The 21,261-nt window shown below is 41.3% G+C and overlaps 1 protein-coding gene across 2 annotated transcripts in view; it reads left to right on the top strand.

Moving 5' to 3' along the window:
• The window catches only part of cyfip1 (cytoplasmic FMR1 interacting protein 1), a 186,666-nt gene that overhangs the window by 72,283 nt on the left and 93,122 nt on the right, over positions 1-21,261 (top strand). Inside the window, exons 15-17 of one of the 2 annotated variants that reach the window (XM_048532857.2) lie at positions 3,132-3,279; positions 5,099-5,252; positions 17,721-17,877. In XM_048532857.2, the coding sequence (XP_048388814.1) occupies positions 3,132-3,279; positions 5,099-5,252; positions 17,721-17,877 (459 nt within the window). Of the gene's footprint in view, positions 1-3,131; positions 3,280-4,565; positions 4,714-5,098; positions 5,253-17,720; positions 17,878-21,261 lie in introns of both variants that reach the window. The other variant, XM_048532858.2, reaches the window with a different exon arrangement.

The following is a 21,261-nucleotide window of genomic DNA, read 5'->3' as shown; positions in this document are numbered from 1 at the left end:
AGAATTCCACAGATTCACCACACACTAACTGAAGAAATTTCTCATTTTCTCTGTCCTAAGAGGCCGACCCCTTATTCTTTGGCCTGGCTCTGGATTTCTCAGTCATTGAGAACAATTTTTCTGCATCTACCTTGTCTAATCCTGTTAGAATTTTATAGATTACTTTGAGATGCTCCCTTATTCTTAACTCGAGTATGTAGTCCTAACCAATCTGACATCTCCTGCTTAGTCCCACCAACCCAGGAATAAAGCATTTGTTGCACTCGCTCCATAGCCAAGAGATCTTGCCCGTGATGTGGAGTCCAGACTGTATACAATATTGTAGGTGTCGTCTTAGAAATGCTCTGTATAATTGCAGCAAGGCAACTCTGCTTCTGCATTCGTGTTGAGTGGCATGAAGGCCATGCTAAATGGGACAGATGTTGAACAAGTGTAGCAACTTAAAACTGGACATTCAAGGGGCACTGTGGGCCATCAGCAGCGCCAGAATTGCACTCCAGCACAATCAGCATCCTCTTGGCCCAACATACCCCCCAACCAACCATTACTGGTACTTGTGGCATGCATCTTGAAAAATAAAGTTAAAATTTGCAGATATTTGAGTAAAGAATTATGTTCCCTTTCTTTCTAATCTTCAGCTGTATATTAAGGAACAGAAATTAACCATTCAACAGTGTATCTTCTAAGATGTGCATATGCACATCTGTTGTGATGTTCCATATTGGGTGATTGGTGTCAGAATGCTGAACCACAGCATTTACTTGTATTCATGGAAGAATGTGTCTTGAAAGCCTGTGCAGCCAGTAGGAAAAATTGTGGAAACACTGCTATTCAGCCCATGAAGCCTGCTTTGCAATTTTTTTTTCTTTATTCATTAATGGGACGAGGTAATTGCTGGCTAGGCCAGCATTTGTTGCACAGAGGGCAGTTGAGAGTCAATCACATTGCTTTGGATCTGAAATCGCATCTAAGCCAGACCAGGTAAGGATGACACTTTCCCTCCCTCAAGGACATTAGTGAACCAGATGGGTTTTTCCTGACAATTGACAAGGATTCATGGTCATCATTGGATTCTTAATTCCAGATATTTATTGAATTCAAATTCCACCATCTGCCATGGTGGGATTTGAAACTGGGTCCCCAGAACATTATCTGGATCTCTGGATTAACGGTCCAGCGATAATACCAGTAGGTCATTGCCTCCCCCCTCATATCTGAGTGAACATTTCCAATGTCTTTCACCACATGTTGCTGTAACGTTTAATACTAGTCTTAAATGAAATTCATCAACCTCAACTTTAAATGTACTGAAAGGCTGTGTGCTTCCACAGTCCTCTAGGGTAGAGAATTCCGAAGATTCACCACCTCCTTAGTAAAGCCTGTCTTGGTCCTAAATTAAGATTGCAGAGACTAAAAGTAGGGGATACAATCTTGGAAGCATTTTACTTGCATATATCCTTTAAAAATTTTTGTTGGTTTCAATGAGATCACTTCTCATTCTTGGAAACTCTTGAGAACACAGGCCCTCTCTGTCCAACCTGTCTCCTTGGGCAAACCAGCTATCCTGCAACAAGTCAGGTGAGCCTTTATTGCATTCACTGTATGATAATAATGTCTTTTCCTGAAATAAGACCAAACCGTTCACCGTATCCCAGGAGCTGTCAACCTGATTCAATCTATACAATTGAAGCAAGACTTCACTACTCTTGTAATCAAGTGCTCTCGCGAAAAAGGACAATATTCCATTTGCCTTCTTAATAGGTTGTTGCACTTGCATGTTAGCCTTCACTCACGTATTGATGAGATCCAAGTCCTTTTGCAATGTGGTGCTTTCCAAGTTTACGAGAAATGCTCTGCATATCAGTTTCACCAAATTGGATAGCCTCACATTTTTCTACATTCCATCTACCATTATTTTGCCCAACAGCTAAGCCTATTATTATCCCCCGAAAATGTCGTACATTTTCCTCAGTTTACATTTCTGTTTATCTTTGTATCATCTGCGAATCTGGAGGTATTGCATTTGATCTGCACCTCCAAATTATTGATATACGTTGTGAGCAGCTGGGGCTGTTCCAAGTACCTCACCTTTGCCAGTCTGCCAATGTAAGAATGACTCATCTCCCTAAATAATGTCTTATATGATATGCCTTAGTTTTGCTAAGCAACGTTCTGTGGGGAACCTTAGCAAGATAATTCTGAAAGTCCAAGTAGATCCAGTGTCCATCAGTTTAGTTGCTTTAATCCTGAAAAGATTTAAAAACTCCCAAGTTTGTCAAACTTTGCGTGCATGTTGACTATGCCCTGTAAGATCATATTTAGCCAAGTGTCCATTTATCATGTCCTTTTAGAATTTCTAGCATTTTCCCGACTATTGATGTAAGGCTGATAGGTCTCTGGTTTCCTGTTGTGTTGCCTTTGCTCCTCTCTTAAATTGTGGGTTGACATTTGCAGGCTTCCAATCTGCAGGAATCATTCCAGAATCTTTGAAATTTTGCTTGGCACTTAACTCTCATAGTATCTAATTGCTGCATTCTCCATGGCAATGTCTGTACCAATCAGTCCATTTGCCAATCAGTTCACACAGTGTTCTCATATAGTATGTGATGCTGTTCCCCGCTTACATTGGTATTCTTGCCAGTGTCGTTGTGCAGGATGAATAGTTTCAGCAACATTATATTTTTAAGCAATATTCAGCTTCCCTCCTATCAAAAGACTGTTAAACAATATAATATTAAAATATGAGCAATATTGAAACAGCTGATGTTTACTTTATTGTGTTGTAAATAATGATACTAACTTTGCAAGAACATTGCCGTCTGTACCAGCCACCGTCAGATTTTGGTGAGCCAACATTTACCAATGTAACTTTAGCATCTGTGAAAAAGTCATTGGATACTGTCTCTGCAGATGTTGTTAGACATGTTGTGTTTTTCCGTTATTTTCTGTTTTCATTTCAGATTTCCAGCATTTAGAATATTTTGCTAATATTGTCTATTGTTTGGTGTAGTTTGTTGCTGTAATTTTTTTCATAATTCCTGCTCTCCATTGTACAATTGCATAAGGCAAGCAAACAAAAACATGTTAGCAGAACTGATGCTGATACATTTCTTTGTCCTATATCTGTCTAGTGTTTTGCAAGCCATTAGAAAGACTATTTGTGACTGGGACGTTGGACACGAACCAACAAATGATCCTGCGCTCCGAGGAGAGAAGGATCCAAGAGGAGGTTTTGAGATCAAAGTTACTCCCCGGGCAGTTGGACCATCTAGTACCCAGGTGTTTCTTCAGTGCAAACTTCTGCTTAATAATCTCTGGTTCAAATAACTTAATTTGACATCCAAGCTATAAATTGAAATTGAGGTCCACATTCAATTCAAGATTGCCTTTGAAGGATTGAGGCTTTTGAAACATGTAGTGTTGCACAGTAATTTTAAAACTTTGGATCTTGCAGATCTTAAACTGTGTCTCTAAGTCCTGTAAATTCCCATTTTCTAATCTGTTTTATAAGCAAGATCATTTCTTTGTCAGCCTCAAAAATAAATTTAAATTATTGCTTTGAGAAAAGCTTTGAAACTTCCATTCATTTAATCATCTGTTTAAGGCACATGTCACACACTGAAAAAGAACTATGGTAAAATATGGTGTGTTGAATAACAATGATTCCTTCTATTTCCTTGTCATTTGTGAAGAAGGAATAGTTTAAACTTAATTTTTAACTACTTTAAATATTCCTTACAAAAATATTTCATTCATAACTTTACAATGTTATATTTTACTAATTGATTTTTAAGTTGAAGTTATGCAAAGCTAAGCATTGTTGCTTATACTTTCAGGATATAAATTTGTATCCAGTTAATGCCCTTGCTTGAGCTCCTGCAAGCAACAAGTTATTGGTATTGAAACTCTTGACTGAAGCAGTTAGAAGTAGCTTGATTTACACCTATTTTTAAAAACTTAGGGGGCAACTTTAATTTGAAGAGTTATTTTTTGAGTAGTTATTATTTCCTACCTTTCCTTCCATTTACTGTGCAGTTTGTTTGTTTTTGCAAATCAACAATTACAGAATTACACCGCGTGCTTTATGCAAATTTGTTAGCATGCTTTATACCTGGCACATTCTGATCAGGCTGTATGGTTGACAGTGGCTTCTAGACAAGCTAAACAAGAAACAAGTATTTCGTATGAATTTTTAAGAAAGTTTGCTCACCGCTGCAACACGCATCTTGAAAATGCAAAGATGGCCTTTTTCCATTCTTTCCTCTTAGCATGCTTTCATAAGTATTTTAACAGCTCTTATCAAATTTCTGTCCCTCGATGAGGAGAAGTGCCAGAATAACCAACTACTATTGTCAGTTTAACTGACTATCCCGTTCATACCGTGGCTGCTGTATTTTAAGCAATACTGTCCTTTTAAATGTAACTTAAGTTGCTTGCTATGGTAACACTGTGGAAAATGGTAGTCCTAACTTATTAACCAAATTCTTTTCTGTTGCTACTTAACCAAGCTCTCACTCTGCTTTTCTTCCTAACTCTTAATGTCCACTCTTGCCAACTGGCTTTAGTTGTATATGGTGCGCACCATGGCAGAATCATTGCTATCTGGAGAGCTAGCGAAGCAACTAAAATCTCTGGGACTGGACAAAACACTCATTGCGATCAACACTTTTCTGAGGCGGTCCTACATTTATCCAACCATTTTAAATTTTGGTGGTAAGAATAAAGCCTATCTTTCTTTGCTGAAAGAAAGTCAAATTGTTCCATCGTTTAAAGATTCAAAATTCCGTAATAGAGAAACACAAAATTAAGTTGAATTTCAAGAGGATTGTTCCAACTTAGCTACTGTCTTTGTTTTAAATGGTAAACACGCTTTCTGTAATGGCAATGTGGGAATATGATATCGTGTTTACTTAAAACATCGATTATTTCCAGTTCTGGTTTTATATCAAAATAGGTTGTTGTGGCAGAAATAACTCTGATTTACTAGGAATTATCCCCAGTGGTGGAACAGTTAGGCTTTCTCCCAATAAATTCATAATGACTAATGTGCCCTTTACTTTTTTCTTTTTGTTTTGTTTTACGTTTCCTGTTGTTGTAGCTCTACATGGTTAGAACTATGCTAGAGTCCCTCATTGCTGACAAAAGTGGCGCAAAGAAAACCTTGAGAAGTAGTCTTGAGGGCCCCACCATTTTGGCGATAGAAGAATTTCACCGGCATTCATTCTTCTACACTCATTTACTCAATTTCAGTGGTAAGAACTCGCTTCCACAAGAGACAGTGTGATGGGGCAGACTTGCATTTTGACCGTACACGGTTAGAGATGCTTTTATTTATTCTTAAACCTGTTTGTGGAGGAATGTGAAGGTAAAGCAAATATTTTAGTTGCACACTCACTGAATGGATATTCACATTTTAGTTTTAACAAATAAAAGCCCATTTTAAAATTTTTGGTATTCCAGCATAAAATCCCTCTGGTAAAGGAGCTGGAGTAGACTGTACAACCTCTTAAACCTTTCAGAAGGGTCATGACTGATCTTTGACCTCAACTCGACTCTCTGACTGACTTCATTTCTCCACTCCATCTCTGGAAATCAAGACCTGCTATTTCTAGAATCAACAAAAAAGTTGAAGAGTTTAAAGGAAATATGCAAAATCCCAAATTTTCTTCTCTATTAGTTGGCAGGATGTGGGTATCACTGGCCAGGCCAACATTCATTGCCTATCCCCAATTGTCCAGATGGTAGTTAAGAGTCAACCTTATTGCAGTGGGTCTGGAGTCATGTGTGGACCAGACCAGCAAAGATGGTTGAATCCTTCCCTAAAAGAAATTAGTGACCGAGGTAGCCTTTGGAAATCTGAAACACACGGACTTGGGAGTTGTGGTTCACAATTCTCTTAAGATTAACATGCAGGATCATTTGGCATAGAGATAACAAGGTGTAGAGCTGGATGTACAGCAGGCCAAGCAGCATCTGAGGGGCAGGAATGCTGATGTTTCGGGCCTAGACCCTTCATCAGAAATGAAGGAGGGGAAGGGGACTCTGAAATAAATAGCGAGAGAGGAGGAGACGGATCGAAGATGGATAGAGGAGAAGATAGGTGGAGAGGAGACAGACAAGTCAGAGGCGGGGATGGAGCCAGTAAAGGTGAGTGTAGGTAGGGAGGAGATAGGTCAGTCCGGGGAGGAATGAGGTTAGTAGGTAGGAATTGGGGGTGCAGTTTGAGGTGGGAGGAGGGAATAGGTGAGAGGAAAAACAGGTTAGGGAGGTGGGGATGAGCTGGGCTGGTTTTGGGATGCAGTGGGGGGAGGGGAGATTTTGAAGCTTGTGAAATCCACATTGATACCATTGGGCTGCAGGGTTCCTAAGCGGAATATGAGTTGCTGTTCCTGCAACCTTTGGGTGACATCGTTGTGGCACTGCAGGAGGCCCAGGATGGACATGTCATCTAAGGAATGGGAGGGGGAGTTAAAATGGTTCGCGACTGGGAGGTACAGTTGTTTATTGCAAACTGAGTGTCGGTGTTCTGCAAAGCAGTCCTCGAGCCTCTGCTTGGTTTTCCCTGATATAGAGGAGGCCACAACGGGTACAGCGGCTGCAGTATGCCACATTGGCAGATGTGCAGGTGAACATCTGCTTGATGTGGAAAGTCATCTTGGGGCCTGGAATGTGGGTGAGGGAGGAGGTGTGGGGCAGGTGTAGCACTTCCTGCAGTTGCAGGGGAAAGTGCCGGGTGTGGTGGCGTTGGAGAGGAGTGTGTAGCGGACAAGGGACTCACGGAGAGAGTGGTCTGTCTGGAAGGCAGACAAGGGTGGGGATGGAAAAATGTCTTTGGTGGTAGGGTCGGATTGTAGATGGTGGAAGTGTTGGAAGATGATGCGTTGTAACTTGAGGTTGGTGGTGTGGTACGTGAGGATAAGGGGTTTTTTATTTTTGGTTGTTATTGCGGGGACGGGGTATGAGGGATGAGTTGTGGGAAATGCGGGAGACACAGCCGAGGGTGTTCTCGACCACTGTCGAGGGGATGTTGCGGTCCTTGAAAAACGAGGACATCTGAGATGTTTGAGAGTGGAATGCCTCATCCTGGGAGCAGCTATGGTGGAGGCGAAGGAATTGGGAATAGGCGATGGCATTTTTGCAGGAAGGTGGGTGGGAGGAGGTGTATTCCATGTAGCTGTGGGAGCCGTGGGCTTGAAATGGATATCTGTTTCTAGGATACTTGCACGAGGTGGAGATAGAGAGGTCCAGAAAGGTGAGGGAGGTGTTAAGAGAAAGCCCAGGTGAACTTAAGGTTTGGGTGGAAGGTGTTGGTGAAGTGGATGAACTGATGGTGCTCCTCGTGAGAGCACAAGGCAGCGCCGATACAGTCATCAATGTAACGGAAGAAGAGGTGGGGTGTAGGGCCAGTGTAGGTGCGGAAGGGGGATTGTTCCACGTAACCTACAAAGAGGCAGGCAAAACGTGGGCCCCATGTGGGTACCCATGGCCACCCCCTTTGACTGTAGGAAGTGGGGGGATTGAAAGAGAAGTTGTTGAGGGTGAGGACTAGTTTGGTTAAGCGGATGAAGGGTGTCACTGGAGGGGGACTGGTTGGGCCTGTGGGACAGGAAGAAGCGGAGGGCCTTTGGGCCATCTGTTTAGGGAATGCAGGTGTGTAGGGACTGGACGTCCCTGGTAAAAATGAGGTGTTGGGGACCCGGGAATTGGAAGTTCTGGAGGAGGTGGAGGGCGTGGGTGGTGTCACGGATGTAACTGGGGAGTTCCTGGACCACGGGGGAGAAAATGGAGTCCAGGTAGGTGGAGATGAGTTTGGTGGGGCAGGAGCAGGCGGAGACAATGGGTCGACCAGGGCAGGCAGGTTTGTGGATTTTGGGAAGGAGATAGAAGTGGGCGGTGCAGGGTTGGGGAACAATGAGGTTGGAGGCTGTGGGTGGGAGATCACCTGAGGTGATGAAGTTGTGGATGGTTTGAGAGATGATGGTTTGGCAGTTAGGATGGCAAGTGCTATATTAACATTCATTTCAAAAGGACTAGAATACAAGACCAGAGATATGCTACTGCGGTTGTATGTGATCAGACCATATTCGGAATAATGTGAGCCCTTTTGTGAAATCTGGGAAAACAATTCTGTTGTCATTTTTTCACAAGACCGATTTGATTAGTTCTTGCTGGTTTGAAGGCTTTCGTCGACCTCTTTTTTTTAATGTTGTCACTGGTTTGCAGGGAATACAGGGTGGCTATTTCACAAATGTATAGTTTCAGATTTATCCAATTTAAAATCAGCACTTGTTGCATCTGCTGAAGGAAAAATAAACTGGTTTACTTCAGATTTAAAATTATTTACAGAGAACCTATTCTATTCGTTACCAGTTTTTTTGGCCAACAATCCATTTGTTTCTTTTGATCAATTCTACCCACTCCCATTAAAGCTGTAGCTCATTTTATTGTATAGAATTGAATTTTTCTTTGAATTGTTACCATATTTCAACATTCGCTTCCTGTGTCATTGATATAACGCGGCAGCAGCATGCACGTTGACATTGTGTGCATGGCAACAACTCGCCCAAAACTCCTTTGACAACAGCCTTCCAAAGTCTTCACCTTTTCAACCTAGACGTAGAGAGTAGAAACCCCACCATCTGCAAGTTCCTCCCCGAGTGATGCAGCAACCTGAGTTGGAAGACTTGTTATACTTCTGCATTTGTCGTGTGAAAAGTCTGGACTCCCTTACCTAACAGAACTGTGGGTGTACACATAAATCTTTGAAAGAAGTCAGATCATCACTATCTCCTCAGATGCAATTGGAGACGGACAGTAAATGCTGGTGCACCCATTGGTGCCCACAACAAGTCAATGAATTAAAACAAAGCTTATCCAAGATGTAGCTGCAAAATCAAATAACTGTTTGAAGCAAAGTTACTGCATTGAAACTAAATTATTCATTTGCAAAATGGTGAGAGAAGTGGATTCAGTAGCTAGTTTGCTCACTGTGATACCTATTTGACAGTAGACTTGACCAAAGAGCATAAGACGCAGGAGCAGAAGTTGTCCATTTCAGCCCATCATATCTGGTCTCCTATTCAATGAGATAACTAATCTGATAATCTTCAACTCCACTTGCCTGCCTTTTTCCTGTATCTCTTGATTCCTTTATTCAATAAAAATCAATCTCAAATCTATTTGTCAAGCCAGCCTTTTAGCCTTTTGTAGTAAACAATTCCACAGATTCACTGCACTCTCTCTGAGAAAGAAAATTGTCATCTGTTCTGAATTGAGTGACTTCTTACACTGAGATTATGCCATATGATCTGAAACACTCACAAAGGGAAACAGCTACTTCACACCTACCCTGTTCTAGGAATCTTTGTATGTTTCAGTAAGGTTACCTATCATTCTCCTGAACTTCAATAAATACAAACCCAACCTAATCAATCCCCCCCCCCCCCCCCAACCCCTCCCCGCCGAGGGTTAAGGTAGCAAACCTTCTCTGGACTACCTCCAATAGTAGAATATCTTGGTTTATCTAAGGGGAATGCAACAGTTTGCAGTTCTCCAGCTGTGGCCAAATTAGCTCCTCAGAGTTTTAATACAAACTCCCTGTTTTTATACTCTCTTCACTTTGTTATAAAGGCCACTATTCCATTTACCTTTCTTATTATATGATGAAACTGGATGCTAGCTTCTTGTGATTCATGCACTGGGATCCTGAAATCCTTCTGTTCGGTAGCTATCTGTAGTCTTTCCCCATTTCAATAATATTTATCTCCTCTTTTTCCTGCCAATGTGTGTATAACCTGATATTTTCATCTGCCAAACTTTTGCCCATTCACTTAACCTGCTTGTATCCCTCTGAAGATTCCTTGTGTCATCCCCAAACTTGGTGATCGTATATTGACTTGTGTTGTCCAAGTTAGAGATATATATTGTAAACAGTTGTGCTTCCAGCACTGATATCTGTGGCATTCTACTAGTTCAGAGGAAGGTCACCGGACCTGAAACGTTAACTCCTCTGTTTTCTCCTTCACCGATGCTGCCAGACCTGCTAAGCTTTTCCAGCAACTTTGTTTTTGTATTCTACTAGTTACAGGTTGCAAATCTGAAATGCCCCCTTTATCCAAACTCTCTGGCTTCTATTAATAGTGAAATCCATATCCATGACAACATACTACTCTTAATACTATGGACTCTTATCTGATTTAGTAGTTTTCTGTATGGAACCATATTGAAACCTTGTGGAAATTCAGATATGTTGTATGTACCGGTTCCCCTTTATCTATCCTGCTTGTTACCTCTTTAAAGGTTGTGAGGTATGATTTCCTCTTCATGAAATCATGCTGACTCTGCTTGATTTTATTGTGGATTGCTAAATGTTCTGCAGTTGCATTCTTTATAAAAGACTTTAACATTTTCATAAGAACAGACATTTTCACTAGCCTACAGTACCCTTTTTTTGGTTCTCTCTTTTTTGAATAAAGATGCCGCAAGGTTTTTTTCCAGATTCTAAGGTTTCTTGGAAGATGACTACTAGTGCATCCACTGTCACTATAACAACTTCCATTAAAAGCCTATGATGCAACCCATCAGGCACAAAGGACTTCTACTGATTGTTACTGTGTTTATTTTTTCTTCTCTTCCTCTGCCTTCACGCCTCCCCTCCACCAAGTCCCTTCATTATTTTGTATTGGGAAAGCTATTACTTTCTTCCACCACCAATACTGATACCGAGTATTCATTCAACTCCTCTGTCATTTCCTGGGCCCCCGTGATTAATTCCACAGCCTTGTTCTGCATGAGTCCGATATTCACTGTTGCCTCTTTTTTCTTTTTAGATGTATTTGAAGAAGCTGTTGCTGTCTGTCTTTGTTAGTTGCTAGTTTGGCTTCAGTTTATTTTCTCCCTCTTGATTTTTCTTGCTTATCTTTAATTGGCCTTTAAATCTCATTTCGGTTTTGTACAGTTGTTTCTGACCCAAGTTGCTCCCTCTCAAACTGAATGCTGAATTCTACAATGTCAGGGTTACTGTTCCCAAGGGTATCTTTTACTGTGCAATAATCTATTTAACCTCCCTTATCATACATTTCTGGATCTAGAATAGTCTGATCCCTGATTGGTTCAACAACGTACTGTTTTGGGAAACTGTCCAGACAGTACTCACTCTGAATTCTCCCTTTCGTCACTTCTGTCCATTTAATTTTCCTATCTATATAAAGATTGAAGTCGCTTTTATTTAATATACTGCTATTTTTACATGATTTCATGATCTTCAGATTTACACACTATTGTACAGAACAGCTTCTGTTAGGGGCCATTTGGACTACTGTCACCAGTGTCTCTTCCCTCTATTCATAGAATGATGCCGTTTAGAGGAGGCAGTTCATGCTATTGAGTTTGTGCTACCAAAACTTGTGTAAATCTGTGCTAGTCTTTCTTTTCAGTGCTAGACCCATATCCTTGAATGTTATGACATTTAAAGTGCTCATTCAAGCACTTTTTAAAGGTTATGAGGTTATCCAGCTCTACTACCCTCCTGTGCAATGCATTCCAGACCCACCACCATCCTTTGGGTAAACAAGGAGTTCCTCAATACCCTTTAAACCTCCTGCTTTCCACTTTAAAAGTGTTCCCCTTTTGAACAGAGCCTTCAGTTAAGGGAAACAGCTGTTTTTTTGGTCCATCCTGTCCATGACCATCATACTGTTAAGTGCTTCTATTGGGTTTTCTGTCTGCCTTCTCTGCTGCTTAAGAAAAAAACCTGAGCTTATCCAACCTCTTTCAAAGCTAAACTGCTCTATTCTGGTGAATTTTCTCTGCAGCCTCTCCAGTGCAGTCTTATCCTTCTATAGTGTGCTGACAAGAACTGCACACAATGCCCCAGCAGTGGCCTAGCCACAAGTTCTGACCACATTTTCAGTATAACCTCCCTGTTGTTTATCTCTGCCATGACACACACATGTGTATGTCCTATATGCCTTCTTAATTACCCTAATTAATCTTTCCTGCAGCCTTCAAGGACTTGTAGACAGACCCATATTCTCTCTCTAAATGGAGATTAATTCTCTCACAATTTTCACCATTTGTTTCCATACCACAGCTGTGAGACTGACTTGTCTGTAAATTATTGGTTTAACTTTACTACCCTTCTTTAGCTGTCCTCCTGTCATCTGGCAACTCCCTTGGATGCAGAAGGGAATGAAAATTTGGGTTAGGGCCCCTGTGATTTCCTCCCTTTGTCTCCCACTGCAGTCTGGGATACAACTCATCTTGAGCTGGGAACCTGTCCACTTGTAAGGCTGCCATAACCTCCAATTCCACCTCATTCCGTCATGTCAATCTGATCAAGAACCTCTTGGTCCATCTTCCCGAAATCTGTGCCTACATCCCCTTCCACCTGAGTAAGGACAGATGTGAACACGCTACCAGTGTCCTCCGGAACACCACACACATTTCTCCCATGGTCCCTAATGGGCCCTACTCTTGCCTTTGTATATCTTGGGATTATCTTGGATGTTATTTTCTTAACTGCACCCTTATGGATTCTATATCATCTGTTCCATGATTATTTCTTGCTAATGTCCTAATTCCATCTCATTCTAACAAAGCCGCCCCATCAAACTTCACTTCCTTCTTATCCTTTCAAAAGGACACATAACCCTAAATATTCATTTCCCAGCTTTGATTTCCTTGTAACCATTTCCCCATAATGGCTGTAAAATCATACCCATTACCTTAAATTGTGCCATTAATTTGTTTATTTTACTACGAATACCACACTTCATCAAGTAAATGACCATTAATTTCATCGCATTACCCTTTGTTCCCTTTTGTCCCTTTTGTCGCCTTTTTCTTGTGCTTGTATGTTCTGTCCCTCTCTGTTTGCTTCTGGTTATCATTGTCAAAATAGCTGACTTGCAATGCTGCCTTATGCTCCTGATTTTCAATCTTAGATTTCCACCCTCCTAAACCCACAACTTGTAAACAGACGACCTGTGGTACTCCTCATTGGGTAAATGTTATTCCTTGGTTGTAAGCTTTCAGATTTTTTCAGGTTAATTATTTTAGAATAATTAAATTATTAGAACTGAGGCAGCTGTAGAATGAGCTGTGTAATTGGGGTGGCGCAGTGGCACAGCACTTAGCACTACTGCCTCACCGCGCCAGGAACACTGGTTTCCTCTAGGTGCTCCAGTTTCTTCCCCCAGTCTGAAGATGTGCAGGCTCGATGGATTGGCCAATCTAAATTGCCCACAGTGTTAGGAGATGTCTAGTTGAGGTAGGTTATGGGGATGGGTCTGGGTGGGATGCTCTGAGGGTCAATGTGGATTTGTTGGGATGAAGAACTGGATTCCATACTGTCAGGAATCTATGATGCTATGATCTATTGCTGTTTAATAAATAGGAAAGGGAAAATACATTACCCAAACAGGCGATAATTAATTTTCTGTTTTTTTCACAAAACTGTGAATATGAGGCTGTTGTAATAACTTTTTAAACCTAAATGGTTTACCCTTTAACCTTAGATTGTGACCCTTAATCCTGCACTCCCTATCATTAGGAACTTCCTTACTGAATCTACCCGACTAGTACTGTTAGAATTTTATAGGTTTCTAAGAGATCTCCCTCATTCTACTGAATTCCAGCAAATATAATCCTCACCGATTCAAGTTCACTTCATACTTGACTACTGACATCCAGGGAATCACTCTGTTAAACTTTCGCTGCACTCCCTGTATGGTGGTTGTGGTTGTTGGAGGTCAGTGATATCAGCTCCAGGACATCTCTGCAGGAGATCCTTGGTGTTGTCCTGCACCCAGTCATCTTCAACTGCTTCATCAATGACTGTCCCTCTATCATCAAGCCAGAAGTATGGATTTTCACTGATAATTTCGCACCATTCACGATAACGTTAGATATCAAAGCAATCCATGTTCAAATGCAGCAAGATCTGGACAGTATCCTGGCTTGGGGTGACAAGCGGGAAGCAACATTTGTGCCACACAAATGCCAGGCAATGACATCTCCTATGATAAACATTCAAACCTTGTAATGTTCAATGGCATCATTGTCACTGCCTGCCCCACTTCTAACATCCTGGAGGGCGGGGGGTGGGTGGGGGGGGTATCATTAATCAGAAACTTAACTGGACTTGCCATTTTGATGTAGTGGTTAAAAGAGCAGGCTAGAGACTGGGAATCTTGCAGCAAGTAACTCACCTAACTCCCCAACGTCTGTCAACCATCTACAAAGCACAGGTCAGGATTGTGTTGGAATACTGCCATTTATAGAACATGACAGCACAGTACAGGCCCTTCGGCCCTCGGTGTTGTGCCGACCATTGAAACCAATCTGAAGCCCATCTAACCTACACTATTCCATTATAGTCCATATGTTTAACCAGTGACCTGCTACTGTTGCAGGCAGGGCATTCCACTACTACTACACATTCCAGCCCTTACTACTCTCTCAGTAAAGAACCTCTCTCTGACCTGTGTCCTATATCTATCACCCCTCAATTTAAAGCCAGGTCCCCTCGTGCTAGCCATCAGTGTCAGAGGAAAAAGGCTCTCACTGTCCACCCTATCTAATCCTCCGATCATCTTGTATGTCAAAACTTGGCACTTTGGGTTAACGTATTTAGAAACGTAATTCATCTTGAAGAAAGAAATGTTAATATTTAAATGATGTGCTTTTTGCTCTCTTCTCTGCACTGCAAAATAGTCCTACAGTTGCTGACAGTTCTCCAGTACCATATCCAGATAATCACACTTCTTGCAAGTCTGATAACAACTACCAGCAGACTATTCACTAAAAAAAAAGGGCACGCCAGCTAACGCTGCTCCTGCTCCTGCCCCTTCCCTTACAGCCTACACAGATGAACATTCCAAAGAAAGCATTTGGCTAAAGATCAGACATGGGAATTCTGACCAGGCTTCTACGCCTTCGCTAAATTATCATTTAATCCACGTAAACACTTGGACTATATAACTTAGTGCTTCGTAAACTGATGATACAAATTAACAGTTTTTATTTGCCTGCATGAGGGTAGCATCAGTAACACGCAATGACAAAGCTTGATTGGCACCACATCCTCAAGCACCCACTCCCTCCTCAGTCAATGCTCAGTAGCAGCATAGCGTATTATCTACAAGGTGCACTGCAGAAATTCACCAGAATCGTTAGTACCCATGACCACCTCCAACTACAAGGACAAGTGCAGCAGACACATGGGTACACCAACAGCTGCAAGTTACTTCTAAGGCACTCACCATCCTGACTCAGAAATGTAGCATCGTTCTTTCACTGTTGCTTCGTCAAAATCTTTGTATTTCCTCCTTAATGGCATGTGGGTCTACCTACAGCATATGAACTGCAGCAGATGAAGAGGTAGCTCACCACTACCTTAAGGGCAGCTAGGGATGGACAATAAACCCTAACTCTAATCCTATTGCAGCCAACGCTGCCCAGGTTCCATGAACGAATAAGAACAAATCTTTCCTCAGAAAAAGAGACCGAAACTGCCCCCAACACTCCAAATGTGGTCTCACCGAGGCCTTGTATAATTGCAGCAAGACATTCCTGTTCCTACTTGAAACCTCTTACCATGAACGCCAGCATGTCATTTGCTGCCTTGATGCCTGCTACACTTGCATGCTCATCTTTAACAACTGGGTGTACTTACTCAGTAGCCTTCATAAACAGCCTTCCTAACTTTGCTCCCAAAGTAGATGACCTCACATTTATCCACATTTTACTGTATTTGCCATGTGGCTGCACAAAATGTGCTGGCCTTGGTCAGATTGTTGCACGTGGGTGATATTTCTGTTAGAATTAGTGACTGTGCTTTCACTTTCATTTGCATTTTGGTATAACATAACGTGGACGTGGAATAGTATCTTGTAACTACTGCGTATCTGCATTCCTCTTCTGATCAACCATACCCAGAGTTTAGAAAACTGCAAATGTAAGTCTGGGAAATGCCTCAAAAGTGCCAGAGAGCCAGGTTCGCTTCCACCCTTGAGCGACTGTGTAGAATTTGCACATTCTCGCCCTGCTTGTGTGGGTTTCCTCCAAGTGTTCCTGTTTCCTCCAACAGTCCAAAGATGTGCAGATTAGTTGGATTGGTGATGCTTAATTGCCCATAGAGTCCAGGGATGTGCAGGCTCGGTGGATTAGCATGGGAAATGAGGGCTATGGGTGGGATGCTCTATGGAGAGTCGGAGTGAACTTGATGGCTCAAATGGCCTGCTTTCATGATATAGGGATTCTGTGTAAATACATACACGTTTGCTTTTATGCATACAAATTTTGGAATTGACTGTTATCCTTCAGCATAAACGTGATCATAATTTACAATGGCTATTTGAAAAACATTTTGCATATAACAGCATGAGCTTTATAAAGTCTGGTGATAAACATTGTAAAGATTCTGTTTTTAATTCATATTAGGTTCTCAATGCTTCACTTAGTAGAACTTTAGTACAGATATGCAAATGATATACAAAATAATCTTTGTTTGAAGTAGAGTTCTTAGCTTGGTGCCTCTCAAGAACACAAGTGGGCTATTCAGCCCATCTAGCCTGTTCTGCCACTCAGCTGGATTGTAGCTGGTCATCTACCTTGATGCCATTTTCACACACAGCCTCCAAATGCTTTGAAGTAATTAGTTTACAGAAATATATTGATTTCTGTCGTGGACATGCTCAACGAACCTCGCAGCCCACTGTGGTAGCGCATTCTAAAGATTCCCCACTTTCCAAGTGATGAAATTCCTCCTTGTCTCTGCCCTAAATGACACATTCTATATTATGATTTTGCCCCCTGATAAGAGACTCACCAGTCATTGAAAACAGCTTATCTACTATAACAACCCTGTTGGTCTTGTGAGAATTTGTGTTTCAATTAGGGTGCCTCTCATATTTTGAAAGTCGAGCAAATACTTAAACTCTACAGTTTATTTGATCTTTCTTGATAAGACCGTCCTAGAGATTAGTCAAGTGCATCTCCATTGCACTTCGTCTTTGTAAACATGTCCTGTCTTAGATGTGAGTCCAGGATTCTATACCAGATGAGGTTCCAGCAGATTTGTACAATAGTATCAAGTTGCAGTTTACTCAAATCCACCGCCTTGTGTTAAAGGCTGACATAACCATTTACCTTCCTAATTACTTGTTGCATCTTTCTGATTCATGAGCAAGGACACCCTGGATCCTTTGGGGACCTTTTCCATCCTTTCACTAATTAAGAAATATTGTCTTTCTGTTTTACTTTAGTGGAAAGGATAGCCTCACTCTTATTCACATTCTGTTCTGTCTGGCACATTTTAGCCCATTCACTTATAGCCCCTTTGAAGCCATCTTGCGTCCTCGTCACAACTTGTGCTGTCTCCTAGCTGTCAGCAGATTTGTCATTAGCAGATTTGGAAATATTACAGTTGGCTGCACGGATTGTGAGCAACTGTGGACCTAGCACATCACACTAGGAAGAGCCTGCCATTCTGTAGTGATTTTTAAACCAACAATCCTAGTATATTTTCTTTTGGTGTTAACATGGTGTCACAAACAAGGACAGTTGTACTCTTCAGATTTCGCAATCTTGAGTATGTCGTTTTTGAAAATGAGTGCACTATAAGTGTGTTATGACTATTTCTAATCATAAATTTGTAAGTTTTCTATTTTTGCAGGTTTAGCTCTATTTGGTGATTTGTCTTTGAATTTTTTCTTAAGAAACTCTTCAGCATTGCTGCGATCTGTCTCAACTTTGGTTCAGAGAATTCTTCCTTGAACTGACAATGGGCAGAAGAATCCAGTTTCCGATTGAGATGTCTATGCCATGGATTTTGACTGACCATATTTTGGAGACCAAAGAAGCCTCCATGATGGAGTAGGATTTTATTTTATTTGTCACTTCATTGCATGATGAAAGCGTTTTGTTCCAGTTACATTCAGTATATAAATGTGGTTTGAACTTTATTGTTTCACTACCTCTAGAAAACAAAAAAATAGAGGTGAGTGTCAGTTTTCAATGGTATCTGAAGTATAAATTTTTTGGGAGTCCCAAAAGTTGGACCGTGTTACATTTTCTGTTTACATGAGTCTACTTTGGTGTCTTATTAGATTTTTGCCGTACTAAAAGAATTTTCAAGCATATTTCCAAGAGAGGTGAAAGACATACAAGGTGATGCAATGAGAAGATGCCAGGGGAGTCAGAGAAATGACCAGTGTGAGATTTGGTGACAGTAGAGAGGCGTTGAGTTGTCTTGATTCAGTTCATGTGTTATAGTTTTGTTTTCCCAGACTTCACAGGTTCAGATCCTTTAAGTATGCCAAATCATTTGGGCTTGGGCAATAAATGCTGACCTAACCCATGGTACCCACATTCTCTTATTAAAAGGGTTTCTACTCCATTACAATACTGCAATGCCTCTCATCAAAATGACGTACAAAGGGCTTGTTACAAAGAACTTTCTCTCATCATTATTCTTCATGTAATGGCTGCAGTTTCTGCTGCTATTTGTACTTGTGGTGCGTGCAAAATCTATCCTTTAGCCCTCATTTCTTATCTATTTTCCTTATTGACAGTATTTGAAAATACAGTGTTAGTTTTCACATAGATGCTGCTGACACCCTGCTCTACCTCACCACCACTTCCTTTGACTACACTGTCATAGTGCTTATCCAACATTTAATACAGGATAAGCTGAAATTTCCATTAATTGCATGTTGGGAAGGCTGATGGCATTTGAAAAAAACTGCATGGAAGCCAGTATCCGGTTACCAAGTCACCCTTTATTTACTTGTGCACAGTAGTCTGGCTGTGGCCACTCAGCTCAGAGTTACACCCCTGAACTAAGGAAATTCTAATTCCCCTGTTGATATTTTTTTCGCAACAGATAGAGCTTCATCCTCCACAGCACATTGATTGTGACCATCCAGCTTGGAGTTAGTCCCTTAAACTGAGAAGACAGGGCTTCCTGATTGGGGTTGTTAACTGGGGTCAATCAAGGATCTTGTCAGTAAGATCCACCTGTTTCCAGTCACTACACCATTGTTTTCAATTCTCACTTCAAATGCACCTCTCTTCCGATAGCAGCTGGAGGTTAACCAGTCTGCTTCCAAGTGTGCATTCATGCTGTTACTTGGAGCAGATTTCTATTTGTGTGCTGCTTTGCTGATCTCAGCTTGTCTCCTCTTGAAATCTTAAGTTGCATATTCATTGTCTCTAGATTGACTATTTAAGCACATTCCTGACTAGGTGACATATGCTTGGAAGCAAGGCGAGGTTGGAACACTTAATAAGTTCTTTGAATCAGTGCTTTCTTAAGAAGAGGACTCTGACAAAACAGCAGGATAAGCAGTGATAGTGGAGGCAACAGATAATGTGAATATTGAAAGAGGTAACAAGGTGTAGAGCTGGATGAACTCAGCAGGCCAAACAGCATCAGAGGAGCAGGAAGGCTGACATTTCAGGTCTAGACCCTTCTTGAGAAATGATAGAACTGGCAGTTCCTACTGTCTCTGTGAAAATTGAAAGGGAAGCTTTTGGAAACACTGGCTATGTTTTGGATAGACTGGTTACCTTCTGTAGGTGGCTTGCGTCTCGGGTTGCTGTGGGTGTAGAGATTGATGTGATGCCCTTATTCAAGAAAGGATGTAAGGACACGCCTAACAAATGCTGTTCACTTAGTCATATAACAATGGTGGATAAGGTTTTGTTATTCTTCATCAGAAAAAAAAAACTCAACAGGCATTTGGAGAGGTGGATTTAATTCAGACACAGTATGGATTTATAAAACCAAAGCATGCCACTCCACTCTCTCATGACTTGCAATTAAGTTACCCACTCTATTGCAGCCAAATAATCTCCTCATATCTTTGTAGGTTCCTTTGTTTAGATTGAGGAACCTAGTTTCAGATTTTTTCTTCTTTATGCATTAATGGGATGAGGGTGTCGCTGGCCAGGCAGCATTTATTGCCCATCCCTAATTACCCAAAAGGCAGTTAAGAGTCAGCTGCATTGTTGTGGGCCTGGAGTCACATGTAGGCCTGACTGGGTAAGGATTGCAGTTTCCTTCGCTAAAGGACATGAGTGAACCAGATGGGTTTTTTTTCGCGACAATCAACAATGGATTCAGAGTCATCGTTAGGTTCTTAATTCCAGATATTTTTTATTGAAGTCAGATTCCACCATCTGCCATGGCAGGATTTGAACGCAGGTCCGCAGAACATTATCTGGGTCTTTGGATTAACAGTCCAGCGACGATACCACTAGGCCATTGCCAAGATTGAACCACTTCACTTTCTATCCCAGTAAAGAATTCTAAAAGCATTCTCACACCTAAATTTTTAATTAACTCCTTGTTGCATAAAACAAATCTAGGCTAGCCTGTTCCCAAGCTGGTTCTTCAGTGTAATGGTCCAAAAATCTATTATATGCACTCCAGGAATTAATCAGCCACATTTTCATTACCAAGGTAGTTTCTACAGTCTAGATGTAGATTAAGATCACCCATGACTGCTGTTGCATCCTTGTTGTCTGCACCCCTGATTACATTCTTAATGCCAGCCTCTTGGTCACCACTGCATTTGAAGGCCTGCAGGCGCCTCCCACTCGCTTGTTGCTTCTTAGTTCCGCCCAAATTGATTCCACATCAATATTTTCTAGATCAACACCCATCTCACTATTGCCTTGATTTCATCTTCACTCCGCCTTCTTTAATATTTTGCCTCTCCTTCCAAATGATTGAATACCCTTGAATGTTCAGTTCTTAGCCTTGATCACCCCACAGCCAAGTGTCTTTAATTACAATTATGTCATACTCCTTTACAGCTATCTCTACTGTTAATTCGTCTACTTGATTGCAAATGTGCTCCATACATTATGATACAGTTCCTTGGATTTGTCTTTTCGATATTTTCATTTTACACACTTTGAATTCCAGCCCTAATTGCTGCTCAGCCTCACTTCCTCTGCTTTCTGTTTTTGCTTTCTTTGCTCCTATTTTTTTGTTTCCATTTCTGTTTCTCCACTCTTGCTTACCCCCTTGGGGTTCTGTCCCTCCGCTGCTCCGGTTTGAATCCTTCCCCTATCCAGTTTATGCAAATCCCGTCTTCACCAGGTATAATCCCAAAGTATCAAGAATCTAAATCCCTCCCTCCTACAGTATCCTTCCAGCCATGCATTTTCTCTTATTCTTAACTTGCCAGCTCCTTAGACTGGCAGTAATCCTGAGATTGTTCCTTTTGAGATCCTGCTAATTATGAATCT

The sequence above is a fragment of the Stegostoma tigrinum genome, chromosome 6, assembly GCF_030684315.1.
Source record: "Stegostoma tigrinum isolate sSteTig4 chromosome 6, sSteTig4.hap1, whole genome shotgun sequence".
Lineage (NCBI taxonomy): Eukaryota > Metazoa > Chordata > Chondrichthyes > Orectolobiformes > Stegostomatidae > Stegostoma > Stegostoma tigrinum.
Note: the sequence above shows the minus strand (reverse complement) of the source record. Positions and strands in the feature narration are given on the sequence as shown.